Here is a 20,990-nt window from a genome sequence, read left to right on the forward strand (position 1 = left end):
GTGTTAACTGCTCTAAGTCTAGTCACTTACGAGAATTTATGATGCCTTCTTTAGGCCCTTCTACTAGGAGCCTAGGCTTATTCTTTGAATGTTTTATCAAATTCACTAGTATATCCATCTGGACCTAGACTTTTGTTCCTGGGAAGGCTTCTGATTACTGTTTGAATTTCTTTACTAGTAATTGGCCTGTTAAGATTATCTACTTCTTCTTATGTCAAGGATGGAAGTTGGTATGACTCTAAGAATGTATCCATTTCTTCTAAATTGTCAAGTTTATTTCCACAGAGATGTCCGTAACAGCTTTGCATAATCCTTTGCATCTCTACCTCATCTGTCGTAGTATCTCCTCTCCCATTTCTGAGTGATACTACAAAAACAAAAACAAAACAAAAACAGCCTCATTGAAAAATAGGAAGAGGACACGGACAGAATCTTTACCAAAGAAGAGATCCAAAGGGCCAACAGATATATGACAAAATGCTTGAAGCCACTGATAATCAGATAAATGCAGATAAAAGTAACAATGAGATGTCACTTTACACCTATGAGGAGGTCATTCATTAGAAAAGCCAAAAACACCAGCTACTGGACAGACTGTAGGGGAAAAGAAACTCTCCAGCACTTCTGGTGAGAATGTAAATTGATCCTGCCTATGTGGAAAGCAGTCTGGAGACTCATGAGAATGCTAGAAATGAACTTCCACTATGGTCCTGCTTTTGCTCTTTTTCTCTTAGTGAATGTGCTAAAGCAGAAGCACTAAAAGTAAAGCCAGATTTTTTAAGGGTGGCAAATCACTGGATTAACTGGATTTTGTAGTTATTTGGAAGCTCATGTTTCTTGACCTACAAGTTTTGATTATATCAAATGTACTGAAGCAAAAAAAAAAAAAAAACCTTAATTTCAGATATACCAGCCAGCATAAAATTCAATGACTAGTGTATACTAGAAGCTTATAATATCTCCAGGCCCACATGAAGCAGAAGGGGTATCTGGGTCTGGGCACACCTGACTAAGCACACTTCACAATGTGCAAGTGCCCAAGTTCAAGCACCTATCTGCAGGAGGAAAGTTTTGCAAGCATTGAAACAGTGTTGCAGATATCTTTCTCTCTCTCTCTTCCACTTCCTTCTCATTTTTTCTCTCTCTATCCCATAAATAAACAAAATATTTCTAAAGTTATACTACAAATGCTCAAATGAAATATTATTTTCTATATTCAGAATTTAAATAAGTATTTTTAAATAATTTTATTGAGGGATTAATGGTTTACAGTACAGTTGTTAACACTTGGGTACAATTTTTCATCTTCCTGTGATAAGTGTCTATAAAACATTCTCCCAATCTAGACCCTTTTCCACCATCATGTACCATGACCTCAATGCCCCTCCACTCCTTCTGTTCCCTTCCTTCCCCAGAACCTTTTTCTTTTGCGTTGGTGCAATACACCACACCCAATCCAAGTTTCACTTTGTGTTTTCTCTTCCTGTTCTTATTTCTTAAAGTCCACCTGTGAGTGATATCATCCACTATTTGTCCTTTTTTTCTTATCTTGCTTAACATGATTCCTTCAATTTCCATGCAAGATAAGGTAAAGGTGTTAACTTCATCATTTTTAATAGCTGCATAGTATTCTACATCATATATATATATTTTTTTTCTTAGATACTCATCCATAGTTGGGCACTTGGATTGCTCCCAAATTTAGGATATTATAAATTGTGCTTCTATGGACACAAGTATACATAGATCGCTTCAGATAGGTGTCTTTGTTTCCTTTGGATATCTAACCTCAAGAAAAGAATTGCAGGACCATAGTGGAAGTTCATTTCTAGCATTCTCATGAGTCTCCAGACTGCTTTCCACATAGGCAGGATCAATTTACATTCTCACCAGAAGTGCAGGAGAGTTTCTTTTCCCCTACAGTCTGTCCAGTAGCTGGTGTTTTTGGCTTTTCTAATGAATGACCTCCTCATAGGTGTAAAGTGACATCTCATTGTTACTTTTATCTGCATTTATCTGATTATCAGTGGCTTCAAGCATTTTGTCATATATCTGTTGGCCCTTTGGATCTCTTCTTTGGCGAAGATTCTGTCCATGTCCTCTTCCTATTTTTCAATGAGGCTGTTTTTGTTTTGTTTTGTTTTGTTTTTGTTTTTGTTTTTAATTGCTAAGGTATTTACTTGACTGGGCTTAAGTCCCTAGCACCCATGTGCAGGGGGTAAGTTTCATGAGTGGTTAAGCAGTGCTACAGGTGTCTCTTTTTCTCTATTCCCCCTCAATTTTTCTTTGTTCTATCAAATAATAAAGAAAAGGGAAACGTGGCTGCTGGGAGCAGTGGGTTTCTGATGCAAGCACTGAACCCCAGAGATATCCTGGTGGCAATTCCTTTTTAATTATCAACCTAAAAATTGCTAACACCCATTTCTGGATTGAAAGACCTAGTTTTCATTCCTAGATGTACCACTTTCTAGATGTATAGCCTCAGGCAAATCAGTTAACCTCTCTGTGCGACGAAGATCCCTCATAAGGTCCAGGTATTATTGTAGTGTATGCACTTCGCCAGCCAGGTATGTCAACACCTGTCCCCTCAGGTATTATTGGAGAGGTTAACTGAGGTAACATGGTGATGCAGACCACTTTGAGTAAAACAAAGAACAAATACCAGTTAGTACATTTGTATTATTACTATCAGAATAAAGTAATTAGAGAACTTTTTTCTTTTAATTCCACATGGTCCCCTGATTCCCTTACATTTTTATTTAAGATAGATGGTGAGAGACATAAAGTGAAAATGAGACAGAGACAAGGGGAGAATACAACACTGCACCACTGCTCATGAAACTTCCCCTTTTGAATGATGCTCCTTCATGATGGTAAAGGGTTGAACCTGGGTCCTCACAATTGGTAAAGTGTGTGCTCTCTAGGTGAAATATGTCCCCTTTGGCCCAGGAACATAAAGTAGGAAGGAAGGGTCCTCACTAGATGCAGAAATAAATTAAGAGATTGAGGCTATAAATTTGGCAGAACTTAGTTTTTTAGTGTATGCCTGGTTATCTTTATAAAATATTATGGCTAGTTGAGGTCCTGTAGTTCCCTTCATTTTACAAATGAAGACACTAAGACCCAGAAAAGGCATGTGTTCCCACATCATAAGGTTAGTGATAAAACTTGGCCTGAATTTTGGCTCGACTCCAGTCAGCTGAGAGCAAAGAAAAGCTTCCAGTGAGGTATTGTTATTATCCAACTGGAAACAAAACTCACTCCATTTCACCTGATTTATAGATGTTTTTCTCCCTTGAAAGAAGACCTCTGGCTCTAGGAAACATTAATCAAGATGTCAGTGCATTTTATTTCTAGTTCTCCTTCCCTGCCTTCCTTACTAGAAAAAGCAGTGAGTGAGAGAAGATTTGTGACTGTTTCAAATATTTCAGAGTACCCTTTTTAACCTGTGTGTGCAAGACTTCCAGTGGAGAAGCTACTAGAGGAAATACCTCTATATGTAAGCACATTTCATTTGCATTTTAAGCAAAATGGGTGCAAGTGAATATTAAGTTTCCAAGCAGCACAAGCTGGATTGGGGCTCATAATTCTACCTCTTCTCAAACAGGAACAGGTGTCTTTGTAATTGGATTCATTTCATTGAAGATGTCTTTAAAATTTATACAGAAAAGGGTTCTGCCAATATTTTCCTCTAAGAATCTGATAGTCTAACATCCAAGTCCTTGATCCACTTGGAATTTACTTTTGTGTTTGGTGAAATATAGTGGTTCTGTTTCATTCTTCTGCATGTTTCAACCTAATTTTTCCAACACCATTTATTGAAGAGACTCCCCTTTCCTCCATTTAAGTTTGGGCATGTTTGTCAAAGATTAGATGTCCATAGGTATGGAGGCTTACTTCTGGGTTCTCAATTCTATTCCACTGGTCAGTGTTGGTGGGAATGTAAATTGATCCAACCTCTGTGGAGAGCAGTCTGAAGAACTCTCAGAAGGCTATAAGTGGACCTACCCTATGATCCTGCAATTCCTCTCCTGGGAATATATTCTAAGGAACCAAACATACCCATCCAAAAAGATTTGTGTATACCTATATTCATAGCAGCACAACTTGTAGTAGCCAAAAACTGGAAGCAACCCGGGTGTCCAACAACAGATGGGTGGCTGAGCAAGTTGTGGTTTATGTACAACTATTAAATACTCCTGGAATACTACTCAGCTACTAAAAATGGTGATTTCACCGTTTTTAGCCCATCTTGGATGGAACTTGGAGAAATTGTGTTAAGTGAAATAAATCAGAAGCAGAAGGATGAATAGAGGATAATCTCACTCACAGGCAGAAGTTGAAAAACAAGATCAGAAGAGAAAACCCTAAGCAGAACTTGGACTGGTGTTGGTGTACTGCACCAAAGTCAAAGACTCTGGGGTGGGGTGGGGGATGAATTCAGGTCCTGGAACAGGGTGGCAGAGAACCTAGTGAGGGGTGAATTGTTATATGGAAAACTGAGAAATGTTATTCATGTACAAAACTGAAAAAAGTTCTTCATGTACTGTATTTACTGTTGACTCTAAAACATTAATCCCTCAATAAATAAATAAATAAATAAATAATAAATAAATAGATATACCATGCTCATAGATTAGAAGAATCAGTATTATCAAAATGACCATCCTATCCATATACAGGCTTAATGCAAATTTTTTTCACTCTATTTCTATGATGGGGACATAGAAGCATACATAAAGTAAATACTCCCCTTTGTGGTATTATTTAAAGAACTCTCTTCCCATCTTGTCAAAAATTCCTGAGTCCTACAATCACAGAGACTGATTCCTTTTTCCAGCGTAATATTTATTAACTCCTTTTACAAAGGTGAAAATTTTAGCTGCAGCTATTGTTAGAATTTATTATGATCACTTTATGGAATCCATTTGGTAGAAATTAGGCTTTTGGACAGAGAAAGAAAACTACAAGAAAACTGGATTTCTTTGCCTTTTTGTGGAATCTAGGTCTTATACATGTGCAACTTCACCTCTACCAGGCCAACTTTTTTCATCCAAATAGAAAGACAAAAAGGAGTGACATATTCAGACCTTCCCTTGGCATTTGGTTTTCTCCGTAATTTTCCAGTTTCCTTTCCCTCCTGTGAGCACTTCTCTAAAGGAACTTATTTACATCCCTTTTCCTGAGGGAGTCAGCAAACACTTTACTTTCTCTTTTCATTTCACATATTCCATTTGCATTAAGTGACATTTGGAGGTAAGTCTCCCTTATTCAAATAATGATGAAAATATATTCCTAAAGCCATCCCAGAATAATAGACATAGCTTATACTAAAAGATCAAAATAGGGGCAGGTGGTGGCACATGTGGTTGAATGCACTTTACAAAGCGCAATGACCCAGGTTCAAGTGACCCCAGTCCCCACCTGCAGGGGGAAAGCTTTGTGAGTGGTGAAGCAGGGCTGTAGGTGTCTCTCTGTCTCTTTCCCTCTCCATCACCCCCTTCCCTTTCAATTTCTGACTGTCTCTATCCACTAAACAAAGATAAGAAAAATTTAAAGCCCATAATAGCCACACTGCTAAAACAAACACTTAAGATTTCTACTGTCCTTTTCTATTTACATTTATGCAAAGAAATGCAACTCTGGTCCCAACACCAAGTGCCAACAAGCCTATCAATTCAGTTTAAGTCTGATAAAGGCAAATAAAGTCATAGGGAACAAGTTGTTTCTGCTTCCCCTGCAAGCTCTTTATGTTGCCATCAGCCTCCTAGTTTTATAGGGATTTTCTTGCTTCCCAGTTCCTCCATCCAAGTACAATCACTCTAAGTCATTTATTGAACGGCACTATAATCATCTCACACTTCTCCCTTCCCCCCACATCACTGTTCACATACCCACAAAGTCATTGTAAGGCCCAGGTTTTCATGCTTTACTCCTTTGTTTGTTGTTTGTTTGACTACTATATCAAGTTCAGACTTCTCTAAGGCATCCTAACTATTTATGGTCCTTCAAAATGTGTCTTTACTAAGCTCAATAACATGTGCCATTCATCATCCCTCAGCTCCAGGGAAAGAGGCCCTTCTGTCTTTCCATAGTCAAACCCTTCAGTCAATCTGTTTTTCATGTCAATCCAAGGCAGTCACACAGAACTATATAGGTGGTGCACTGGCACTGCTCTACCTCAAAGGTGGCATTGATAAAGAATCTAAATAACCACGGGCAGGCAGTTCCATACCTGAACTTCTTTATAAAATAATTTCTAGCTCAGGGAGTTGTGAGAACCACTTGAAGGCTTTGCTCATATGTAGACTACAGAGAATTAAACACATGAATTTTCAAAAACAAACAAACAAAAAAAGGAGCTTAACTGTCTTCTAAGACTTTATCTCCTCAGGGGCAGGCAGGGGTAGGAGCATAGAACTTTGGTGATAGGTGCATTGTGGAGCAACAGTCCTGTAATATCGTAATCTTGGAAAACATTATAAAATCACTACTAAAATTATAGTGAATGGTTACTGCTGTTTATTGACAGGTTATAATGACATTATTTTAAATTATGAACACTTTGACACACCTCTCATCTAAAGAAGGCCAATTTCATATACATACATACGCACGTACACATATAGTATTAATTTTTCCTTCCTTTACCAAAGCACTGATCAGCTCTGGTTTATGATGGTGTGGAGGGATTGAACCTGGGACTTTGGAAGCTCAGGCATGAGACTCTCTTAACATAACCATTATGCTATCTAGCCCTGAGAAAGGCCAGTTTCTTCATATTTTCCCTCACTGCACTTCTTTTCAAATCCTACCGATACTATTTCCCTTTAAGTCCTGTTTTCATTCAAATTGTGAATTTTGTGATAACTATCATTTTCCATGATACTATTGCTAATTAAAACCTATCCATGTAGGGCCAGCAAAATAGTTCACTGGGATAGTGCACCTGCTTTGCCATCAGTTCCAGCCTGGCCTTCATAACATTAAAGGAGGTTTCAGTGCTGTGTTGTCTTCTTCTCTCTCTGTTCCTGTTTCTCTTGCCATCTGGAAAAGTAGGCTCTGAGTGGTAACAACCACGGGGTAGGAGGGGAGGGGCCTATACATCTGAGAAATCAGATAAATATGTTGGGCCACTTTGGAAATGAATGTTCTGATCTGAAGCACTAGATATATTGTGTTTGTGATCAATGTTCATGCACACCCAAATATCTTCTATAATAACATGCATCAGAAACTACCAAAGTTAATTTTCCATGGCATTCTTCCCATGTTTTAGCCAAGAGTATTATATTTATCACTCAACAATCAAATATTCATTATGGTCTATAAACTGTTTCACTTATTTCTAGCATTGTGTATGTGTAAGTATGAGGGAGAAGTTAATTACTCAAAAATTGAGATAGATTTTTCCACAGTTTGTAACACTTTATGTTCTAAATACTTAAGCTTAGTCTTTAAAACAATTAGCATGCTACTTATTTAATTATCGCTCTTTTTTTTTTTTCTCACCTCCAGGTCCTGCATGATTATACTGTTCCCAGGGGGAGTATTTTTGGTTATTTTCCTGTTTGTTTTTATTTCATTCAGATGCTGAGAGGAAGAAAGGGGGAGAGAGAGAGAGAAGGAGCAGAGACATCACAGCATCGTTCAAATGCTCTGAAGCTTTCCATGTAGGAACTCAAATTTGGATCCTTGCACTCAGTAAACTGTGCACAAAACTGGGTCTGCCACCTCCTCACACTGTGTTTAATTCACTAGAGATAGATGTGTGGCGCAAGGCAGTGAGAGAGGAGAAATCCCAGCACCGAAGCTTCCACCAACATGGTTGGGGTTATAGTTAATTAATTTTCATTTGTTGTTGATAACAAATGTTCTTTTTCTCCTTTCTTAAAACTTACTTTACTAGTGATTTAATATTGATTTAAAAATTATGAGATAACAGAGGTATACTTTCACACCATTCCCACCACCAGAGTTCTGTGCCCCCATTCTCTCCACCGGAAATACAGTAGTTTTCCAAGGGCACAGATAACAGGCTGACTACTATAGATATATTTATATTTAACTATCTATAATTGCCCATTTCTCCCTATGGTCCTGACTTCTCAGTCTTTTGGTGGTGGACTAAGTCACACCTATACCTATTGCTACTTCCAAATATGTCTTCTCTCTCCAGGTCTTGATGGAATTGGGAGTTCTGAGCACTCTGGTCATCTTCCCCTATCATTTCTCCCCCTATGGGCTTCTCCAGAACTTTGCCCTCACTATAAAGCAGCAATGGTAGGAAATGCCATTTTTTCCTGCTAAATAAAGGGATGGAGAAGGACAAGTGGCAAGTCAGTTAAAACAAGTTCTCTGTTCTCCCTGGTCTAAGCTTTTAAGAGAGTCAACATTTCAAAGACTCAGCCTATGATCTGTGCATTAAAAGGTTTGAGACATTCAATCAATTTTCCCCTCTTATATTAATTAAATAGTGATTTATATGACTAAAAGTTAATAGAAGTGTACATAAACACCATTCCCACCACCAAAAGACTGTGTACCATCCCATCCTTCCCCCTACCCCCCCCCCACCCTGCCCACCTGTGAAGCCGAACATCCACCATCACCCTCATCCCAGAGATTTTCACTTTGGTGCCCTACTCCAAATTCAAGTCAAATCCTGCTTTGAGTTTCCCTTTCTGTTCTTCTTTCTCAACTTCCGTTTATGAGTGGGATCAACCCATACTCATCTTTGTCTTAAAATAATTCCTTGTAGCTCCCTTAAAATAATTCCTTGTAGCTCCATCCAAGATGGGTCAGAGAAGGTGGGTTCATTGTTCTTCATAGCTGCATAGTATTCCTTGTGTATATATACCACAGCTTTCTCAGCCATTCATCTGTTGTTGGGCACCTGGATTGCTTCCAGGTTTTAGCTATTATGAATTGTTCTGCTATGAACATAGGTGTACACGTATCTTTTTGGTTGGGTGTCATGGAGTCCTTGGGGTATATCCCTAGGAGAGGAACTACTGGGTTATATGTATAACCTTGTAAGAGTTCTCCAGACTGCTATTCAGGGAGAACAGAAGCAACCAGTGGCATTACTCTATAAGACACAGCTATATGCAAATAATGTCAAAGGACATAAATTATGGTGATGTTGTTGTGTATGATACAACAAATCCTAATAATGGGATTTTCAAAGTTAACCCAATTGCCGAATAATTTGATTACAGCAATAACTATCTATAGCCTTCTTAAACCTTAAGACAGCAGGAGCCTCCCACTTCCTCTATAGAGCCTATATTTCCCCCAGTCCTGGAACCTCTAGGGTGGGGCTCACTTTCCTGCATGCTTCTCTCAATTCATACCAAATGATATTGCATCTGCTGATCTCAATCTAGTCAATGCAATGAATACCACCTCAACATGCTTCACTTCAGACTGTGTCCAGAGATGTCAGGTGTATAATGCCAACCCTTCAACCTTCATACTCAAGTGAGACCTTTCTTTTCATAGTATTCTCTAATTCCATTTCAGGTGGTTCACTTCCTAACAAAACCTAGAGATAACCAGGTCCCATGAGATAGGGCATATATTCACATGTATCCATTAATTAGGGCAAAATATATACCTGAAAGCAAAAGTGCACAATAGTCTGCAGTGAGTCAGTATATGCAGCAAGCAAGTAGAAAGATCTAAAAAGACATTATAAAATTCATAATGAAATAGTGTCTATGTAGACTTAGATACCCTCCTCACCTACTTCCTATTACACTTCCCTCGGTCACTCCAGAGCTAATCTTATCAAAGTAAGGAATACAAAAGCTGAATAAGGGAAAGAGACTAGCATACTTTAATGATGACGCCTTTAGTCACTATCAGGCCACCCCATCAGCCCTGGTAATGCCCAGGTCGGGGCATCCTGAGATTCCCAAACAGACATGATGGGGCTAGATCTCGAATAAGTTCCTCTCTCCATTGTTACTGGTCATTTCTATCAGGAACAACACAATAGACCCCTCTGTGGAACCCTATAGGACCTTGCCCTCAATGTGGATCAACAACTGTAGAGAATATTCCATCCTCCCAAGGGAGGCTGAACAACATATTCTCTCTTCCAACTGAGGATGATGGGTTCTGAAATTAGGGCTGCTTGGAACATTCCTACTCATGACCACAAAATGTGAGCTCAGATCTATAGGGATGCAGAGGTCACACAGGCTCCTAAGCTGAATATGGGCCACTGATCAGATCAAATCAATGGGATTTACAGTCAACAACATTTATACACCTTTCCCATATTTGGGAGCTACTCTCTTCCCTGATCCAGCTTTCTGGTCCTTTTTCAAGCCATGACATCATCTTCACAGACAATAACTTGGGTCTACCTGCATATCAGATGTCAGGCTCAGAAAAAAAAGAAAAAAATATATATATATAGTCCTGGGCCCTTTGGAATATAACTAAAATAGGCCTACTATCTACAAAATAGAGATCCCCAAATCTTTATCTGCACTATTCCAGCCTTTAAGTTCATGATTATTCAACAATTTGTTTGGCTTTATATGTTAACCCTTCTTTCAACCACCAGGTTCCAGATACTACTGTGATATCAATCGGACTTCCCTGGGCAGATGACCCCACCAATATGTCCTGGAGCCCCCACTTAACCAGAGCCCCGCTCCACCAAGGAAAGAGAGAGACAGTCTGGGAGTATGGATCGACCTGTCAATGCCCATGTTCAGTGGGGAAACAATTACAGAAGCCAGACCTTCCACCTTTTGCATCCCATAATGACCCTGGGTCCATACTCCCAGAGGGATAAAGAATAGGAATGGTGGGAGTCAGGAGGTAGCACAGTGGGTTAAATGCACATGGTGCAAAGCACAGGACCGGCATAAGGATCCCAGTTCAAGCCCCCAGCTCCCCACCTGCAGGGGAGTTGCTTCACAAGTGGTGAAGCAGGTCTGCAGGTGTCTATCTTTCTCTCTCCTCCTCTCTATCTTCCTCTCCTCTCTCCATTTCTCTCTGTCCTATCCAACAACGATGACAACAATAATGACTACAACAATAATGACAACAATAATGACTACAACAATAATAACTACAATAAAACAACAAGAGCAACAAAATGGAATAAATAAATAAATATTTGAAAAAAAAAGAATAGGAAAGCTATCAGGGGAAGAAATGGGACGTGGAGTTCTGGTGGTAGGGATTGTATGGAGTTGTAACCTATGGTTTTTGTCTGTGTTTCCTTTTTATAAATAAAAATCATACACACACACACACACACACACATTCTCTTGAGTCATGCTGACAAGTCTTTTCTCCTCATTGAGTACCCACATTTCCTGGATGGATGCTCAGGATGAGTTCCAGAACTAAGAACACTCCATCCACACCACCACATCCACTCTCCTATATTAGTGTAAGCCTGCTGGGCTAGCGTGGGGGGTGCCTCTTCCCGGGCGTGTACTCTCTGGGTTGGAGAGAACTTGACCGGAGCCAGCCTGGGCTGCTACTCACTCAGCAATGCAAGGGAGATAACTCAGGAACCAAATATGTGGCGGCGAGGCAGTGCAAAATCTTTATTGATCAGAGAGCCAAGACTTTTAAAGGGCAGACCTGCAAGTGGCAAGTGGGAAACGGAAATGGCTAGAAAAGGGGTGGAGAAAGGCAAAAGGGGCTGGGAAGGTAGAAACTTCCTTAGCAACTGTTGAGAAGGTTTTAACTGGTAGGATTAATATTACCCTGCAGGTAGGGAGGGTCTTGAGGGTAGAAGGAAGATAGATCAAAGGAATGGAATAGGTGGGGATCTTTCAGGCAAAGCAATGATTATGTAGATAGGCCATAGTATCAGGAATGCAGGGTAGAGCAGGGGGAGCTGGCTTAATGTTTTAAGGAATGCCGGGCTCCTGGAGGCAGAAAAATGCAGGGTGCTTTGTGAGGGTCCTCACAATTTCCCGACATAAACCCCTTGCTCCACAGTGCAAATGAATCCACTTCCACAAACTCCACCATCCCACAACTTCCACCACCTTCCTTCCATTGGGCATATATAATTCCCTAAGCCTTATCTTCTTTCCTGATATCTTTTTTTTCCAGTGACATAACAAAATTCTCAAAGAAGGCTGTTAACCAGGAAACAGAGATGCCTAATTTGCCTATTTAACACCTTAATCCACTTAGCTAGACCAGAGGGCTCACTTAAAGACAATACTTTTTAAGGCTCTTGGTCTGATTCTCTTTAATAGCAAAACCTCTGAATCTAAAGGACAGGGAGAGTTTCTAGAAATGATCCAGCTGGTTTCTCATACTTCTTAGTAAGTAATGTGTGAAAGCTAGGGAACATAGTTTATGTATTACATCTTTGGTTTTAAAATGATGGAGAAAAATCACTCAGTATATGTTGCATCATTTCAATATTTTAATCTTTTAAAGTCAGATGGTTTTATCACTCTCTAGAATAATCAATGTTATGCCAGAAATCAAACCAGGGACACTGTGCATATGTGATACCACTGCATTACTTCCCAAATACTTCTTTATTTTATTATTCATTTATTCATCATATTTTTTAATTTTATTAGTGACTTTATATTGATTTACAGAATTATAACATAACAGGGTATAATTCCACACTGCTCCTACCACCAGAGTTTTTTATCCCCGTTCCCTCTATTGGAAGCTACAATAGCTCTCCCAAGGTTGCAGAAAGGAATTGACTATTATTGATTATTGACACACACATACACAGGCACGCACACATGCAGACATGTGCACACACATGTATATATAGTTTTAAGAAAAACAGAGAGAGTGAGGAAATGGCACCAAAACCATTTCACCATCCATGTGAGTCTGCTGTCTCTGTCTTTGGTGCTCTCATTGATGTGAGGGTCCAGCCTAGGGACTCAAGCATGAAAGGCACTTCTCCTGCTGAGTCCTTCTCGGCCTCCCAAAAGTGACTTCTAATATAAAACCAGAGACTGAGCATATCCCCAGAATTTTCCAAGAGCAATATTTGTTTTCATTTAACATTAGTACAAAAGTATTTTCCAACTATTTTTTTATATTTATTTATTTATTTTCCCTTTTGTTGCACTTGTTGTTTAACATTGTTGTGGTTATTGATGTAGTTGTTGGTGGATAGGACAGAGAGAAATGGAGAGAGGAGGGGAAAACAGAGAGGGGGAGAGAAAGACACCCGCAGACCTGCTTCACCGCCTGTGAAGCGACTCCCCTGCAGGTGGAGAGCCGGGGTCTCGAACCGGGATCTTTCTGCCGGTCCTTGCGCCTTGTGCCACGTGCGCTTAACCCACTGCGCCACCGCCCGACTCCCCCAACTATTTTTTTTCCTGAATACATTAATAAGGTTTTAGAAAAGACCTGATGAAAAGATTCAGAACCAGCAATATGAAAGGGAATGTGATGCATATAAAAGGCAGCTCCTTTAATGTTGCTGCTGTTATGCTTATCCTTCACCAAATACAGCAAAGGCCTCATCTCCTATCCCAAATCCAACCTTCTCCAATGCTTGTGCCTCCAGATGTCAGAATTTGGCTGTGCTGACTGACTACTTGCTGAGGATACAGAACCTGTCAGGCAAAGATGGAAGAAGAATTTCTTGGCAGAGAAATTGGGAAAATCTGTGAGACAAGAACTAGCCTAATATCCCTTTGGTATTTCCAATGTGATTATATGTTTATAAAGAGAAGGGTGGGGTAGAGGGAGGAGTAGCAGGAAACACGGCCAAAGGAAAAGGAAGAGGCAAAGTTACAGAAAAATATTTTGAGTTTTACTTGTTAAGTCTAGTAGGAAGCAAATGAACGACAACGGCCTGATTTTAGGTTTTTGAAAGGTTCCACTAACAATTAAACAAAGGATAAATTGCAGGCTATTAAAGGAAGCTCTCAAAGAAGCCCAGGCAAGTAGTGATATGGATTGAATGGAATGACAATAACAGTCCTGGGGGAAGATAAAGAGCTCTAAGAGACATTTTGAAGATGGAACCCCAAGAGGTATTGATAGACATAGCAGAGTGAGAAGTCATTCATACTTTGACTTGGCAAAAAAGTGGTTCTTCTTACTAAACTTTTACTAAACATGAGGAAGAATTATAAGCTTTCCCGTGTGTGTCCACGATGCTTACTAGAGACACATGTGAAGATGTCAGTTAGCAGTTGGGCTCCTGGGAAAACACTAGAATGGAAGTATAAACTTTGAATTTAAATGCACTTAGATTATTCATAAAGTCATGTATTTTTCTCTCTTTTTTTTTTGTCCTGTTTTTGTTGTTGTTGTTGTTGTTTCTTTTGTTTTGGGAGGTTTTGTTTGTTTTTTGTTTTTTCCTCCAGGGTTATCACTGGGGCTTGGTGCCTGCACTATGAATCCACTGCTCATGGAGGCTATTTTCCCCATTTTTCCCCACCACCGCTTGTGAAGTGGAGAGTAGCCAGGGGCTTGAACCGGGATCCCTCTGCCGGTCCTTGCACTTTGCACCATGTGCGCTTAACCTGCTATGCTACCACTCAGCCCCCAAAGTCATGGATTTTTCTAACCTTGTAGTAGCTATTTCCACTGTAAATAAATAAATGAAGTAATTCATCAAGGTAATGGGCATCAAGCTGGGAACTGTACACACCAGATGACTGCCCATGCTCAGACTGCCTGTCCCTCTCAGTTGCCAAATGCCTTACCTGAGAGTTGCTCTTAAATGGTTGCTTTGTTGTATTTACACAAATAAAGCAATGTGTCTATTTGTGTGCATCAATGTAGAAACCTTAAAAACTGGCATACATTTAATGTTTTACTGCATCAAAATACTTAACCCGGATGAATAAAGAAATATCACATAAATGTGGGGGAAACTTAACAAAGGAGATGAGGAGAACCAAACCAAATCTTTGTGTAGACATCACAGCTCATTGACTACAGACTGTCAACTTTAGGTTCAGTGTGGAAGGGCTCTATGCTTACAGAATATTTAAGACTATTACAAAGAACCAGTTGATTAAGTCATCTGATGAAGCATCAAAAAATACAATGACAAAAATAAGGTTTACTGCACCAAAGTAAAAGACTCTGGAGTGGGGGGTGGGTGGGGTTCAGGTCCTGGAACATGATGGAAGAGGAGGATCTAGTGGGAGTTGTACTGTTATGTGGAAATGTTATGCTTGTACAAACTATTGTATTTTACTATTGACTTTAAATCATTAATCCCCCAATAAAGAAATTTTAAAAATAACATAATACAGTTTTGATTCTTTCCTTTAATAGACATTGATCAACTACTACATAATTATGGGATTGACTTCCTGATGCATTGGGATTTTTTCTCATTCCTAACAACCTGTAGAAAGAAGACACCCCTGGTTTGCTCAGCCTAGGAGAAAGCCAGCTACCTTGAGTTTCTGGTTCTTTTGTTTTACTTTCTCACTCTCATTCCCTCTTTTGAACATGCTGTCTCATGCAGCAGCTAGGCCAGAGATCTGTTGGACCAGACTGAAAATGAGTGATTTGGGAGGTGGCGCGATGGATAAAGCACTGAGCTCTCAAGCATGAGGTCCCAAGTTCAACCCCGGCAGCGCATATACTGGTGTGATGCCTTATGTATATGAGACATTAACAAAACCGTAGAATAAGAGGGGTACAACTCCACACAGTTCCCACCACCAGATCTCCGTATCCCATCCCCTCCCCTGATAGCTTTCCTATTCTTTATCTCTCTGGGTGTATGGACCCAAGGTCATTGTGGGATGCAAAGGTGGAAGGTCTGGCTTCTGTAATTGCTTCCCCGATGAACATGGGTGTTGACTAGTCAATCCATACTCCCAGCCTGCCTCTCTCTTTCCCTAGTAGGTTGGGACTCTGGGGAAGCAGAGCTCTAGGACACATTAGTGGGGTCATCTGTCCAGGGAAGTCTGGTCGGCATCATGCTAGCATCTGGAACCTGATGTCTGGTTCTTTCTCTCTCTCCTCCTATCTCCTTCTCATTAATAAATATAAATATATACATAGAGGCTAAGCTTCTCTACTCTAGGTTTGGGTCACATGCTCTTTCCTAATTGTCCATCTTTTTCTCTCTCAGTTTGCTATATCCTAGAGGCCATATAAGTGTTAAGATCAAACAACCTGTCTGATCTTTAGTTTCAGATCATTTACAAAGAACCTGCTTGGGTAAAAAATTCTCCTTAGACTCAAATCTAACTTACTACAATTTACACTGGGATTTGGGACCAACCTGCCTAATCAGTTATAAACCTGCCTTCCTTTGTTGGTCACTGACCTCCACATATATTCTCCAAAGATATCTGAAGAAAGGAATAGGTATAACTGAGAGAAATTAATAGTATTTTGGGTTCCTCATCCAAAAATATTAATAGCACTCTCTACTTGCACCATTTCACTATTATCAGCCATCATATGTTTTAAGGGCTCCAGAAGCCACACTTTTTACTTGTCTGGACTTAGATGAGTTCTTATAACATACCTTTGTTTTATATTATGGGTACCTAGACAAAAAGATTCCTAAAGGGAGAATGTTGTTGCTCCTCAGCATGCCAGAACCTACTGTTTGCCATAAAGGCAGCACCAACTTCAGGAGAAGGCAGTTCTCACATACATATACTTACAATCACATTCTGAAGATTTACCTTAGAATCTTTCAGTAAGTCCATTGTGTTTCTTTTACTCGATATAACTGATTTGTATGAAATTGCACAAAAATTGTCGTCCTTTTACCTGATTCTCCACATATCCTCCAAGATTAGTTTTACTCAATATAATCAATACATAAAGTTAAATGGGGGGAGGGAGTAATTCTTTCCCTGCTTATCTACAAGGACAATAATTTTAACCCTGTTTGTCATTCTATTTTTATCCCTGAGTATTTCTTGATAAAAAAAATATATATAGCTCTCAGGACTTAGGTGCCACTTCCTTTTACAGACATGCTTGGAGTGGACCTGAGCCCAGAGATCTTCCTTACCTTTAGTTGAACTAGATGCACATCCACATGCTTGCTGTCCGAGTCCTGCTGCACTGAGTAGGTGAGGTCACGGACCCTCTCTGAGGTCATCCGGAGCCAGGTCTCAATTTCAGGTAAGTGGAGGACAATCTTCCAGTCGGCCCCTGTATGCAGTGGGGGTGGTTTTTCATACTGCTGATCAGCATCCACATCCTTCATTGCTTCCTCTCCCTCGCCCTGCTCCACTGTGGGTGTCAAGTTGATGGCCATGGGTGAAGCATCAGTGGCCATAGAATCTAGGTCCTGTGACCTCAGAGGGGAAAGTGTCACGCTCATGGTTAACATGAAGAAGTCTAAACCTTACTTCTTTCCAAAACAGCTGAAAAGCAAAAGAAGAAACCAAGAGTCATACAAGATTGCCAAATAAAGAAATGATACTTCACAGAAGAAACAGGATTTCTAAATTAAGCCAGATTTCTAAATTAAGAAACCATGTCTCATAGCAAAAACAGAAAGAGGTGTTTTGGGTTTCTACGTAATAGCCTCCAGGTCTAGCACATAACAGAAACACAAAACCATGCTGGAATTGCCTACCTCAACATCCATTCTCTTCTCTTTTCTTAGAAACAAAAATCCTGATTCTCAGATGTATATATTCCTGTCAAGAATGTAAAACTATATTCCCTTACACCAGTAGAACTAGGTGTGAGAGAAAAGCATGACTAACTTCTAACCAATGAGACAGTAGTTGAACAGTTGTGTAAAATCTGTGAGAGCTGTATATGGAGTGCTGTTCCAGTTAGGAGGAGCCCCCTTTCTGTTTTCCACACCCCTTTCTAGTCTGCAATGTAGACTTTGCATCTCTCTTCACCATTTCTGCCTGGCACACCAAGAGATGTTTCTGAGTGTGCCAGGCAGGAATGGTGAAGAGAGATACAGGAACATGTGTTCCTCATAATAATGAGCTGCTGTGTCAGTGCTGGACTGGTACTCTGGACCACTTTTACTGAGGAAAAAAACCAACACTCTCAAGCCACTATGTCTTTAGTATTTCCCACTATAAACATGCAAATATCACTATAACTGTTTGGACCAATAGATTCAATACATGTGATAATTAGAAAGGTGTAGGACAGATCTACCCAAGATGTTTAAAACAGATCTCTGCTCCAGTGTTCAGAGTATTAAGAGATATCTGGATAAAGAAGTTATGGGACATATACTTCATGGAGTACTACTCACCAGTTTAAAAAGAAGACATTATGTCTTTCAGGACAAAAAAAAATTGATGGAACTAGAAGTGATTATGCTTAGTGAAGTAAGTGAAAGACAACAATCAGGGGCCAGGGGATGGCAAACCTAGTGTGAAGACCAGAGTTCAAGCCCCTGGTCCTCGCCTATAGGAGGGAAGCTTCATGAATGGTGAAGCAGAGCTTTAATGTCATTCTGTCTCTCTTGTTCTTTATGCCTTCTCCTTCTCCAATTCTCTGTCTCCATGCAATACAGGAAGAAAAAAAAATGTCCAGAAGTGTGTTCATCATGTACTCACCTAACCTCAGTGATAACCCTGGTGACAATAAAAAACAGATGACCCCACCAATGTTTCCTCGAGCCCTGCTTCCCCAGAGCCCTGCCCCACTTGGGAAAGAGAGAGACAGGCTGGGAGTAAGGATCAACCTATCAACGCCCATGTTCAGTGGTGAAACAATTACAGAAGCCAGACTTTCCACTTTCTGCACTCCATAATGACCCTGGGTCCATACTCTCAGAGTTAAAATAGTAAAGCTATCAGGGGAGGGGATGGTATACGGAGTTCTGGTGGTGGGAATTGTGTCCCCTCTTATCCTATGGTCTTGTCAACATTTCCATTTTATAAATACAAATTTAAAAAAAAATAAGACAAAAACTGGGTGGTTTCACTCATAGGTGGAATAGAGAGAATTAAAGCACATGAACTTGTATATTAAAAAGGTAGCCAACGGGAGTCGGGCTATAGCGCAGCGGGTTAAGCGCAGGTGGCACAAAGCACAAGGACCGGCATAAGGATCCCGGTTCGAACCCCGGCTCCCCACCTGCAGGGGAGTCGCTTCACAGGCGGTGAAGCAGGTCTGCAGGTGTCTATCTTTCTCTCCTTCTCTCTGTCTTCCCCTCCTCTCTCCATTTCTCTCTGTCCTATCCAATAACAATAATAACTACAACAATAAAACAACAAGGGCAACAAAAGGGAATAAATAAAATAAATTAATTAATTTTAAAAAGGTAGCCAACCCATCTCCGTGATCTTGGCAGTGGCCATCCCAGTGAGGATAAGTGTCCAGAGCTTTGGTTATGGGTGATGTGTAACTATATCCTTGTTATCTAATAATCTTGTAAATCACAACAAAACTACATCAAAAATTAGATTAACCCACACAGAAAAATATTTGAATCCCAGATAAACAAGCATTCATTGCAAGGAACAAAAGGACAGCATTCTGAGGGTGAGGAAATAGAGATACTGTCAACAAGAAAGAAATGCCACCATATAATATCAAACTGCAACTGAAAAGATATCTTAAGGTGAACCCCTGGAATCTCAACACTATTTTGATCCTATACTTGCAACACTGGAACTGGGTATAAGAAGCTATAGGCTATAAAGTGGGTAGGAATTCCCACAATCATCATCTTGACAACCTCTACAATCTTGCTATAAGTAGCTCTGGGGAATGGTGGACGCCATATTGAAATTCAGTAACCATAGTAACAGGCCTTGGGGGCAAATTCCATGAAAAGACTTCCATCCACTCCTACCAAGTATTTTTTTAATTTATTTTTTCATTTATAAAAAGGAAAAATTGACAAAACCATAGGATAAGAGGGGTACACCTCCATACAATTCCCACCACCAGATCTCTGTATCCCATCCCATCCCCTGGTAGCTTTCCTATTCTTTAACCCTCTGGGAGTATGGACCCAAGGTCATTGTGGGATGCAGAAGGTGGAAGGTCTGGCTTCTGTAATTGCTTCCCCAATGAACATGGGTGTTAACAGGTCGATCCATACTCCCAGCCTGTCTCTCTCTTTCCCTAGTAGGGTAGGGCTCTGGGGAATCCTAGCAAGTATTTAAGTGGAGATAGAGCAGTGCTTATCAAGAGTGCTAACCCCAAGCATACAAATAATTTCTGTCCCTGCCAGACCACACCTGACTATTATCATGCAAGTCTCATCTTAGATCCAGCAAGCAAACCATGAACATGTCAAAATGTATTTAGCTAGGAAACCCCACTGTTAGCTTTGCTCCCTTAATAGCCTTCAGCTAGCCAGACTCTGCTCCCTGTCAGTTCTGGAATACATACTCTGTTGTCACCTGAAACAGAGGTCTAGCCTCCTTTTAGACCTGAACCCATGCCTGTGGTAACCTAGTGACTGCCAGATATCTTACTCCTTATCCCACCCCAGTCTTTGGTGCACAAGGCTCAGTGGACACTCACAACTTAAAATTTCTGGACTTTATCAAGGCCTATTCAACAAATCCTTGCCAGATCATCTATAATAAGAAGACAGAGTGTCATCTATAATAAGAAGACAGGGAAAAATTACCCATGCTGATAGAGCAGGATAAACACCTAGACAAAAACAACACTATGTACATTTCTTAAAAGATTTCAAAGAAACAGTCCTAAAGACTTTCACTGAAATGCGATCAATGGAAGAGAATTCAACAAAGTTGAGAAGCTAAGAAAAAAAAATCCTAATAGAAATAACAGAGCTAGAGAAAATATTAAGGGACCAGGTGTTTGCGCACATGTTACAATTCTCAAGGACCCAGGTTCAAGCCTTCAGTCTCCACCTGTAGGGGGAAAGTTTTACAAGTGGTGAAGCAGGGCTGCAGGTCTCTTTCTGTTTCTGTTTCTCTATCTCTTCTGTTTCTCTTCTGTTTTCTGTTTCTGTTTCTCTATCTCCCTCTCAATTTATGGCTGTCTCTATCCAATAAACAAATACAAATAATAAAAAATAATTTTAAAAAACAGTAGCTGAACTAAAAAAG

General features: G+C 40.1%; 1 protein-coding gene across 2 annotated transcripts in view; it reads right to left on the reverse strand.

Annotated features, from left to right (window-relative positions):
• Positions 1 to 20,990, reverse strand: part of AKAP6 (A-kinase anchoring protein 6) — a 524,830-nt gene that overhangs the window by 397,271 nt on the left and 106,569 nt on the right. For both annotated transcript variants that reach the window (XM_060175194.1, XM_007516826.3), the window contains exon 2: positions 16,982 to 17,339. In XM_060175194.1, the coding sequence (XP_060031177.1) occupies positions 16,982 to 17,305 (324 nt within the window). In that variant the 5' untranslated portion in view covers positions 17,306 to 17,339. The remainder of the gene's footprint in view (positions 1 to 16,981; positions 17,340 to 20,990) is intronic.

The sequence above is a fragment of the Erinaceus europaeus genome, chromosome 16 (genome assembly GCF_950295315.1).
Source record: "Erinaceus europaeus chromosome 16, mEriEur2.1, whole genome shotgun sequence".
Classification (NCBI taxonomy): Eukaryota; Metazoa; Chordata; class Mammalia; order Eulipotyphla; family Erinaceidae; genus Erinaceus; species Erinaceus europaeus.